We start from the raw sequence: 11,413 nt of genomic DNA, 5'->3' as shown, positions 1-11,413 counted from the left end.
TAAGTCAGTTGAAAGTCAGATGAAATAAAAAGTAAAGCCCTAAATAAAAAAATTAAGTTGTTATTGATCCAAATATATTGTTATAAATTGAAATGTTCATGGTAACCCTCATTGCTAGTACCAAGAAGATATATTTTTAAAATAAAGCTGGTAAGATAATTATTGATGAACCAGATAATATCTATTTAATAGAAAAGAAGGTGGTGATGGAAAAACAAAGGACTAAAATATATATTATATACAGAAAGGAAATAGCAAAGTGGCAGACATAATCTTTTCTTATCAATCAGATTAAATGTAAACAAACTAAAATTTTCAATTAAAAGATACTGGAAAATGGATTTTTTAAGAAATGAGCCAACTATATTGTGTTTACAAGAGACTCACTTTAAAGATACACAGGTTGGAAGGTGAAAAAAATATACCATGTAAACAGAAAACAAAAGAGGGACCACAAAATTGACTCTATGACAAAAGTTTGTACTGAACACAAACAGTGCCACTGTAGACTGAAGATGTCATAGTTTGAATATATTTGAACCCAGCAGTTTAACCCCCAGTGCATGAAGCAAAGAGATCTCCGAGAAGGGCAGAGGGAAAGGCAGCGTAGTCTCAAATATTTGACCCCTACAAACTATTAGGACTTAAAAACACCCCCACCAGAGACTCATTCCTTTGACCTGAAGCACTAGCTTTCTTAGAGTTCTCTGTTAAAACACAGTGGGAGCCCTGGGCCCCCACTTGTTAGCACCTTAGTTGAGACTAGATTAAGACCCTTTGGAGCACTGCTCACTGCAGACACAGAGTAGGGCCATTTGGCGAAGTTCATAGGTCTGGCTGTGGTGAGCTTCTGAGGAGAATGGGGAATCCAGAATTAGGTGAAGAATGGAACAGAGAGATTCCAAACGGTGTGAAGGGAGAGACTGCATGTTCACAGGGGAACATGAAATACCCCAAGGAGTCTGAAAGAATCAACCCCTAAGCAGGAACGAAGTACTTGGGACATCAGTTTGGTACTGGACATCCTGACTTGGTAACCTAAGGTTGTGGGTGGCAGCAGACACAAAGCGCCATGAGTCAGCGAAGGGTGAGAAGGTGCGGGAGCTGTGGGACTGTCATGAACCAAGGTTACTCATAGGTAAATAGCCATGCACTGGCCCCAGGTCTCAGCTGCTTCCTGATGAGTGACAGGGAGGGCGAGACACAGCCTGGGACCTGGAATCCGCAAGGGCCCCTGCTGGGACACAGGCCCCAGCAGGAAATTTAGGAATCCTGGTAGTCCATGGGAACAAATGATGTTAAGGTCAAGAGCAAAGTCAGCTCTGACCCAGAACCCAGCCAACAGGCTGGGAAGAGAGATGCTCAAAGGAAACGGTGCTGCTCAGTGTGTCCATTCAGGACAGATGTCTAGAAAGTGGGCTGGGCAATGACTCTGTGTTCCCAATGAAAACAAGCCCTGGTAACCAACACCTGTGAAGTACTGGGGACAGTGCTGAGTCCTCCATGGCCATGACCTCTGTAACTCTTGAGCTCCATGTGAGGAAGACATCAAAACTTTCAGTCTGTGATAGATGAGCAAGAAAACTGGTTAATCAGCAGGGGGGCAAATGGAATGGAGCCAGAAGGCTCTTCTGAACACTCTGCCAGCCTCTAGGCCAGGGTGACAGCTCCTGAGGGTGGCTCAGATCCACACAGTATCTTAAAAAGAATGGGAGGAGGAGAAGCGGAGAGCTGGGGACAAGGGACTTCTCAGAGCCCCACTGAAGCCCACGCTCTTCTCTTTCCTTTGTAGTGGGGCTAAAGAAGGAGGCAACCTAGGCCTCCCTGGCCCTGTTCCTATCTACTCCTGGACCTCTAAAGAATGATGGAACTTGCCACATGTCCAAAGGCTTGGCACCAGTGTTCTCCTTCTGTCCTCCAAACCCTTCAAGACTCTTTGTTTATGAAAAGGGCAGGATAGCCCTAGTAGAACACAGTGCTGGGCATTAAGTCATCTGGGGACCCAGAGGATCCCAGGTATAGCCCATGAATTGCTCTATGAATTCCAGTTCCATCTCTAGTAAGAAAGAGAGGAGCTGGCCACCCTCCCTATGGCAACCCTACCTTGTACCTGCCCTCCACACACACAGAGTGAGCACCGCCTCTGACTGGCTCCCAGGCCCCTTCTGCATGCTCCAACCCACACATGTAACCACCACCAATGCCCTTCTGTTAGGGAAAGGAGTTTCCTGGGAATTGTCTCCAATCTGAGACTGGGGTCTGGGGCCAGCCTATGAAGGAAAATGACTGTCATCAGAGTTATCACAATGCATCCTATGTATCCGAGCAGAAAGCTGCCAAGTATCGAATAACCCATCTTATCTTTAACTGATGGGGTAGGGGTCTGGAGTGGGAGCTGGCCTGCTGAGATCATGGACCTCCTCACGGCACTCGGGGGTGGATTCTGTTAAGCATCCTTCACAGGCTTTTTGGTTCCTGCAAATGCTAGATCAGCAAAAGAAGAAAGCTTGTCCAGGGGTGGAGAGATGGCTCAGTGGTTAAGAGCACCGACTGCTCTTCCAGAAGTCCTGAGTTCAATTCCCAGCAACCACATGGTGGCTCATAACCACCTGTAATGAGATCTGGTGCCCTCTTCTGGCCTGCAGGGACACATGCAGACAGAGCACTGTGTACATAATAAATAAATCTTAAAAAAAAAGAAAAGAAAGAAAAAGAAAGCTTGTCCAAAGCAGGTGCGTACACGCCTGATAACTATGGGGGCTCTCATTCTTTGGGTGGTCTGGGGAAGAGGTTGTAAAACATGCCTAGGAACTCTAGTTCACTGTTTCTCCCTGTTTATTTGGCTGTGTGGGTTTGTCCCTAATATTCTGTCCTCTTAGTGAGTCTCACTTGTTGGGCCACCCATTACCCATTTTCCCTGGAGCCGGTGCCTGGCTCTTCGGCTGTAGACTTGGAATGTCAATCACTGGTTAAAAAAAAAAAAAAAAAAGAAAAAGAAAAAGGACCTTTGCGATCTTTCTATCCTACCTTCTGTCCAGGGTAAGGATGTACTTTCTAGCACCCAGACAGTCAACGCTGACCAGAAGCAGGGTTCAGGTGGTTCCCTGAAGCCAAGCGCCCTCTGCTGAAGCTAGCGGCTACAGGCAGCTCACTTCTCAAGCACCAGCAAAATGTCAACATCACAGCTACATTTTAAAAAGAGTATAATCTCCTGGAATAAAGGAAAATGAAACAAAATGAAGCCAATAATTATGGACCTAGTGTTGGGTCCTCCCCACCACCACAGCTGCCTGTCAGTCTACCCTGTCAATAATCAAATGTGATTTTCCAAAGAGGTATTTGGAGAAACCCTCAGAAAACACCTTTTATACAGAGACACATATCTCATTTAGACCCTCCAGGAATGGCCACCGTCTTTAGCCATAGATGGCTTCCTCTTTTGGTTTTCTTTTGGTTTCTTTGTCAAAGTTATGTAGGGAGTACACCTGCTTTGTGACTCCAGGCGTGGAGCTGTCCCCCACTGTTCACCCTGGAGTCAGGGTTGAGGTTCGTCAGGAAGCACACTGCAGAGACCCACAAGCACAGGTCCAATGGGTGCAGTGGCTGCTGGGAGAGGTGGCGAAGCCTGTGGTTCAGGAACTCAGGGAGAAGCAGAGAGAGCCTCGGGAACTGGAGCAGACACTTGAGTGTCTCAAGGTCCATGACGTGTGAGCCAAGAGCAGCTCTCTGGTTTCTGGAGAACAGGGCCCAAAGCAAGACAGGCTAGCCCAGCATCACCCAAATGGCACATCTTTGGCCTTCAAGAAGCATCAAGTTGTCCCTGCACAGTTGCCATGGCAACCACAGTGCAGAGACTCCTAAGGGCATGGAGAGAGGAGAAGGGAGGTGGAGAAGAGGCACGTGGTGACTTTTCTGGAGAAGCCCATCTGCTCCTTTCTACCAGAAAACACTTTGGAGGGGGAAGGAGTAGGTATTGGGGCAGAGAAGAGAAGGGGGCGCAGATCTGAAGCAGAGAAAAAGCAGCCTTCTGGCTGCGGGTGCTTCCTTCATTAGAGGAGGCCAATCACCAGCAAGGACAAGGCAGGGTGGGCCTTGCCAGGTGTTGCACATAGGAGCCCAAGTGCTGGTTCAGGTAGCCACGTGACCTTGGCCTTCGGAGGACTGCTGGCTGTGGGTGACCATGGGCATGGCGAGGATGGCTGGGTTAGGAGGGCCTACGGTCAGCCACAGCAGGATTTCTTCTTGACAGAGGGGGCAACCTGAATGGCGTCCTTCCTCACTGTGTCCTCTTGCTCTTTGAGTAACCTGGGCAGTGGGGGGTCGGAGGAGAAAAAGAGACGGTGTCACCAGGCTGGTGGCTGGCCCCGGGGACCAGCAGCCCTCCCCTGAGCCCCAGTGTTTAAATCTTCCCTGACAACACAGGTGTACAACTATAGTTGTGAGGACAGAGAGCTTGGTGACGTCTCCACAGGAAGCCACCCTTGACCATCTTGGTGAACCTCTGTCCCTGACAGCATGCTAATCCCTCTCCAGGTGACTCCATTGCTCAGGGTCACATGCATTGGCTTAAGGACCAAACTGTGTCTTTATCTTGGTGACTCCACAGCTGCCACAGTAATAAACACGTATCTGTTCATTGCTGGCTGTCAGCTCTGCAGGACGGGGCGGGCGCCTGTGGCCACGACTCCAGGTTAAACACAGGAGGTGAGGGGTGAAAATAACAGGCAAGAGCTTCCTCTGTGCTTTCCAGGCCCTCTCACCTCCTGTGTCTCCTTTGATTTTCACAACCTGTTAGCAGGCAGGGAAGGTGTGACTGATTTTCTTATATTCCCAATGTAGTCAGTGAGTCAATGGCAGAGAAAGGTCTAGAACTTTCCCCCTTGGTATATGCCCTAACCCATAGCCTCTCTAATACATAGAAGACTTGTTCCTGAGTCTTAATTACTCAAAGTCAGATATTCAGAGGCCCCAGTATGAGTGCTGAGTGTAACTCGGGCGGCGTTCAGTACTTGTTGGCTGGAGGGATGCACAGAAGCTCGGGTGTTGAAAAGGTCCCCGGTGTGGTTTGGTTTTCCTAATTTTTCATGTAGACAGGCTCTTGGAGAACGAGTCTTTCTACGTGGCCAGTCCTTTCAGCATTGTTCCTGCCTTTCCGAGGGTACCCTGCTGGCTTCCCTTTTACACAGCCCCAGCTCTCTCTGGTTCCTCACTCTCCAACCCAAGAGCCCATGTTGTAGGCTCCACTTGTTCCCAAGCTGACCCCCCCCCAATCCCATTGCAATGTCAGCCAGTGCTAAGGGGGACTTCTGATGGGACACTTTGCAGGTGCATTTTCTGGGCAGATGGCAGCCTCGGAGACTGAAGGGGACTGCAATAGAGGTGACAGGCAGGGGTGCTATCCTTCCCTTCACTACTGTTTCAGAAGGCTGGCTTTGACTCCCAAAGTTCCCCCATAGAGTACTAGCTGTGTCTGCACTTAGGGGCTCAGGAGGACAGGAAAAGAGGCTCAGATGTGGCCTGAACGGGGAGGGCAGACAGGCATCGGCCGGGTTGACTGCAGCTGGGCTTAGCGGTATGTTTCACTCTCTGGGTGCCTTTCCTACCTGGCCAGGTGGAGCAGGGACTCTTTGGTGTTATGACCCGAATAGGCACTGCATTCATAGAAGATCAAATTGTTCTCCTGAAATCACAGAGCAGAGAGGGCATGTGGATGGAACTGGAACTGTGGGAACCAGAGGAAGCCGAGGAGAGAGCCCTCTGTCTACCTAGCCTTAGCTCCTCTCCTGACCCGCTTGGTTTCAATGGATGCTGGTTCTATATGGAGCTATCAGCAAACTATAACAACACTATGACAACCACCTAGTGTGGGCCTGTGCTTTACACTTTCTTGGAGCTCGGTCAAGGGTGTGATTGCTTGTTTCAGGTTCACATCAGTCTTTGAAGCAGGTAGAAAGACCAGGGTAGACAACGCTGTTACCATTTTCAAGGCAGGGAAACTGAGTCTAGAGAGGCAATGTGGCAGGTCTGTTCAAGTCAGGCATCTGATGAACAGAAGGGCTCCCCTAAAGCTGTTGTTACAGGATATTGCTCTTCTGTGTCCCTTGGACAGATGTCATTGGGCTCCAGTAAGATTATACTCTGGCTGCCCAGGCTGTGAACGTTAAGTGTATGGGGCAACTCTTCATCATTCATTAGGCAAAGGGGGTGCTGTGGACATGGGAGCTCTTGACCAAGGACCCTGTGTCCATTGATCACTTCCGTTAAGAGGTTGCTTACTTCATAACAACAGCGCTAACGGAACGGAGCTCTGGTTTGGATGCTCTGCCTTTGGAGGTTGGTGTCTGTGGTGACTGGGGCCAGGTGACTGAGACATTCAGCTCTCTTCATCCACACCCAGAGACCCAGCTCCAGTCTATGCCTTGTGCCCCGCATGCTTTATATCTTCCTGTCCACTTTCTGTCCAACACTGACTCTGGAGAAGGCTTTAAGAGAAGCCGCTTCAAGGATGAAGGTGTAAACAGGCCCAGAACTTGGACCTGGAACACATGATGTACCTTCCAGCTGCAGATGCTAGCCTTATCTATCACCGCCACACTTGGAATGAATCATTCAGCTCCTATCTCCATGTTTATTTACTTTTTACTAATTGAAAATTTTAAAAAGTATGTGGATTAGGGGGTCTAGCTCACTTGGTAGAGTCCTGGCCTCATCTGTATGAAGCCCCGAGTGTGAGCCCCAGCACTGCATAAATTGAGCGTGCTGGCACACATCTGTAATCCCAGCACTTGAAGGTAGAAGCAGAAAGATCAGAGTTCAAGGTCAGCCTGGGATACACGAAACCTTGTCTCAATACAAAAATAGACTCAAAAATGAAAGAGAGAGAACATAAAAGAAAATGGGATAATAATCATAATAATAATTCAGGTCTGTATTCTTCAGCTGAAGTATTTTTATCTAGATGTATTTGGAAATCCAAAGTTTCTAATTTCAGAAAGGTAATAAGTATATACCACATATTGCATAATACCCTCAGTGGGTCTAGGACAGCACTCTGTAATCAAATATATGACTATTTCCTCAATGAGACATTTGGATATTCACTAGAAGTGAGATAAAGTCCATAAACAGCCTCATGGCAGTTCTAGTCAGAATCCCTTCTAGATGGAATACAAAATCAAAACAAACAAACAAAAACCTCTCCTATCATCAAAGCATCTGGATTTCAGAACTGTGGACTTGCTCAGTGACCCTGCTCAGACACCGTCAGAGCCTGCCTCATCCTCTCCGTTGATTCTTACCATCTGTTCTCATCTCAGGCTCTGAGATTAAGTCCTGTTTTGAGGAAGCAGTTCAAGAATCATGAATCACGGGGCGCTGGGCATCCTTCCTCCCAGGTACACAGTTCCATGAAACCAGAGGCAAGAAAGGAGCACTGAGGGAGCCCTTCTGCACCCCCCCTTTCCACTTGCCCTACTGATCCCAGAGGCTGATGCTTATTTAGATACTTCCAGCACCTCCCCTGAGTTTTTCTTCAGATTTCAGCTTTTTCTTATGTCAAAACATTCTGCAGCAAAGTGGTCCACACTGCTGCCTGGGGGATGGTGAGGTTTTCATCCTCAAGGTGCAAATGCAGATGGTGGGATTCCAGTATCCGAGCAAGATTAGAAGGAATAGTCTCCCACTTTCTTAGAACTTGTAATTCCATATTCCACATAAAAGGGTTTAGGACAATTCTTCTACCTGGTGTTCCCTAAACAGCTCTGTTTTATGACCTCACCTCTTTGTAGTTGTACATGTTTAGGACTTGAGTCATTCCCCAAGATGAAAAGATACCCAGTTGCTCAACTTCTTCCCTTCAGCGGGGCTTCCAGAAATTCCCACCAAGGCTCGTGAGCTTATTCCTGAATACTGGGTGTGTGTGTGGAGGGGGGTTGTCTGTCCAGAAAGAGAAAAATATGGGCTTTTTACCTTGGCGAGGTGCTCTCCCAGGCCTCGGGGGACTTCCCGCTCCTTCTCATTGTCAAGTTTATTGCCCAGCAGCAGAACAGGAATTCGGTCTCCCACAGCTTCCTGCAGAACAGATCATCCCTCCACTGAGAGAAGTCTCCCTGGATGATGCCAGAGAGCAGGCTCACAGGGCTGCCTGGAAAGCTCCAGGTTCCCGTGAGAGCCCAGCAATGGAGAGTGAGACTCACGTCACCTGAAGGTCTCTGTTCACCATGCTTCTGCACAGTGCTGGGACCTGTCTGTTTCTCCCCTCCCCCATTCCCCATCCATGCAGTGATCTCTCTCTTTTCACCACCCTCTTTGGCTCTTGTATAAAACACATTGACTTCCCACTTGTGCTGTGGAGGAGGTAGCAGGATGGGGGTTGGGGCATGGACACTAAGAGAAGGTGCGTTCTTTCTATGACTTTCAGTACCACTGGGAGCTTTGCTAAGTGACCAGACTCAGTCTAACAGAGCAGAACAAACCTAGGAATTAGTCAGTGTAGCATGAAGCTGGTCGGTGGTTGCTTTGAGGAGAGGTGGCATCTTGAGCCTCTGTGACACATGAACTTCCTGAGGGGACATCCAAATCTGAGACATCGTCAGGGCCAAAGAGCTCCATAAGTGGCTGCTGTCAGCCTCACTGGGGGAAGACACTAAGGACTCACACTACTGGAGCTTGGATTCCTAAGGAGGCCCGGCTTAAGGAAGAGCCACGTGCCATGGCAGCTGCACTTCTCTGTCCAGAAGTGATGACTTCATGTAAGGTGACAACCGTGTTTGTTCTTGTAGTGGCTGTGGCAGATCAGCCACATCCTGGGGGCTCTGCCTTATCTGAAAAAAGGAGTGCTACAGTGTATGTCCCCAGAGGCAGAACAATGGGCACACAGTCATGTAGTAAGTAAATAGAGTAATGTTCACATCTAAGAAGGTTGTTGGGTTTTTTTTTGTTGTTTGTTTGTTTGTTTATTTGTTTTTGAGACAGGGTTTCTCTGTGTAGCTTTGCGCCTTTCCTGGAACTCACTTGGTAGTCCAGGCTGGCCTCAAACTCACAGAGATCCGCCTGGCTCTGCCTCCCGAGTGCTGGGATTAAAGGCGTGCGCCACCACCGCCCGGCAAGGTTGTTGTTTTTACTTTGTGAAATACTTAATTAGGGGCTTTTAATCATAATTTGGTAACAAATAGTTACTCACTGTAGCCAGATGTTTTGCTAAGTAGAGGGGCTGTGGGATAACAGACGCTTATAAGCCTAAGTTATGGTTTTGCCAAGTCTCACTGCTTTACCTCGGCATCTCATGCAGATGGCTAAAGTGTGTCTGACCAGAGTGCCTGTTCTAGAGTTTAAATACAGTTACCTCGGAAATGAAATCCTCCATGTCTCCTTAATCTGCACATTCATTTCTTACGGCAGTTCAGTGGGAGAAAGTCATTCTCATTTGCTAAACAGCAACATCAGGCTCAGAGGACCACAGAGGCACCTTCAGCCACAAAACGAGAGCCATGAAGGCCACTTAGTATATGGGTCCATCATTCTCTGGACTTTTTGTCTAGATTCATATTTCGAAGGAACATGCTGCTGGCTCAGTATGTTACTAAATAGAATGCTCTAAAAATGGCACCCACTGGGAAGAGAGTAATTTATGTTCACAATGATGTCTCCTGTCTTCTGACCCACTAAAGGAAATTAAATCACATGGGTAGTTGAAAAGCAAATTGTACCACCCTTCAATTATTCTAAAGTGAAAAAACCAGCTAATAGCATATACAGACTTCTGTGGCTCCCTATTAGCCAAGTGTTAGTTAATGGGATGTCCCAATCCATCCTGTGACAGCACAGACAACAGAATACTTATGCAAAGAGTTTTTTCACAGAAAAGGAAAGAGGAGGATTTGGGGAACTGGGCCAAAAGACTTGCTGTTTAGAGCACATGAGAAAGATATATTTGTAGACTTATGTGTGAGGAATGACTAAGGTCTGTGGGATTTCTTGACATGGAAACTCTGAAAATATGAGCATCAGCCCTAAAATCTTGGCGTAGAACTGCAACCCAGGTTTTATTAGTAGGTGGAGCGGGTCATGGCTGCAACTTCCTGCAAAGGGAAGGATGGGCACTGAATGTCTGACTAGGATGGGGTGGGCCCTGAGTCTCATGCCTGATATGTAACTTCTGCAGAGCAAACAACACCATGCTCTCAGGGAGAAGGACAAACTTCTTTGAGAGCTATTCCTAGACAGAGAAAGGGGAGAGTTTTGAAAGAGCAGAAAAAATAAGCCAAGCTCCCAGCTGCATTCACTTCCAGTCTTTTGCTTGCTCGTCCATTTTACAAATACTCTGGACAACTCGCTTCCCCCTGTGGGCTTCCTTGAAAACAGAGAACAAGGCCCAGCTCCAAAATAAATGAGATCACACAAGGCCAGAAGGTATGCTAACTGTGACAAGTAGCAGTCCTCATGACCCCAGCCCATCACCCGTAAAGTGACAAGGAGGCTTGGCTTGGTTGTCTGCCTTGGGGTCTTCCCTAAATCCTGAACCATCTGCCTAAAGTTTATGCCTTCCTTATTTCTAACTAGGTTTTCAGCCTATCTGGTAGTACTTGGTACAAAGAGACACTTAATTACCTATTAGATGTTGCCACACTTTCCTTTTAAATTTATCATTACTTTAATTTATCATCATTTCTCATTATCATTATTTTGGTGCTGGAAATTGAATTCAGGGCTTTTCCCATGCAAGGCTGGCACTCTACCACTGAGCTATGCCTCCAGTTCGACATCACCTTTTGAAAGTGAAAAGTGCACTTCTACTAAGCCTGGGAGACTTTGGAGAACATCTCTACCTTACCCTCTGTTGCTAATAATGCTCTAGAATCCCAGAACATGCACCACAGGCCAGTCCCATAGCTCTTAGCCCATTGGCCAGGCACACAATCTGTCCTTAGGCGATTGAGCGCTGACACCATCCCTCTGGATGAGTCCTCTAGTAGTTCCTGTTCTCCGAGTTACTAGTCTCTGATCCTTCTAGAAAAAGTCTCTGTTCTAGAATGTTCTAACAGAAAAATCTCTCTATACCGTTGATTGCCAAAGCTGCCTTTCTCTGTATGAGTGTGATGGAAGATAGATCTGTTGAAATTTAAGATCATCCATCTCTAACTTTACAGAACAAGAGCTGTCAACTAGGAGCAGAGGACTGTCACTCAGCCCTGGGTGTGCAGCTGCTGGGTTGAGTGTGTGTGTGTGTGTGTGTGTGTGTGTGTGTGTGTGTGTGTGTGTGTGTGTGTGTGTACCCGCATGCGTGCATGTGTGCGCATGCTCGAACGTGTATGTGTGAATATCTGTTTGCTGGAGGCATGAAAAAGCACTTAGCTGGGAGAATGTTGCTATTTCTCTAGAGCCAGAATTTTTTTTTTCTCAGCACATTAAAGCA

At 47.4% G+C, this 11,413-nt stretch overlaps 1 protein-coding gene across 1 annotated transcript in view; it reads right to left on the bottom strand.

Moving 5' to 3' along the window:
- Positions 1 to 2,977: 2,977 nt before the first annotated feature.
- Cracr2a (calcium release activated channel regulator 2A) overlaps positions 2,978 to 11,413 on the bottom strand; it is a 73,356-nt gene continuing 64,920 nt past the window's right edge. The window contains exons 16-18 of the mRNA XM_052720421.1: positions 7,969 to 8,070; positions 5,604 to 5,680; positions 2,978 to 4,305 (exon numbers count right to left, since the gene is read on the bottom strand). Coding sequence (XP_052576381.1) covers positions 4,221 to 4,305; positions 5,604 to 5,680; positions 7,969 to 8,070 — 264 coding nt within the window. The 3' untranslated portion in view covers positions 2,978 to 4,220. The remainder of the gene's footprint in view (positions 4,306 to 5,603; positions 5,681 to 7,968; positions 8,071 to 11,413) is intronic.

Source organism: Peromyscus californicus, unplaced genomic scaffold (genome assembly GCF_007827085.1).
Source record: "Peromyscus californicus insignis strain IS unplaced genomic scaffold, ASM782708v3 Scaffold_6__1_contigs__length_162567912, whole genome shotgun sequence".
Taxonomy (NCBI): domain Eukaryota; kingdom Metazoa; phylum Chordata; class Mammalia; order Rodentia; family Cricetidae; genus Peromyscus; species Peromyscus californicus.
Note: the sequence above shows the minus strand (reverse complement) of the source record. Positions and strands in the feature narration are given on the sequence as shown.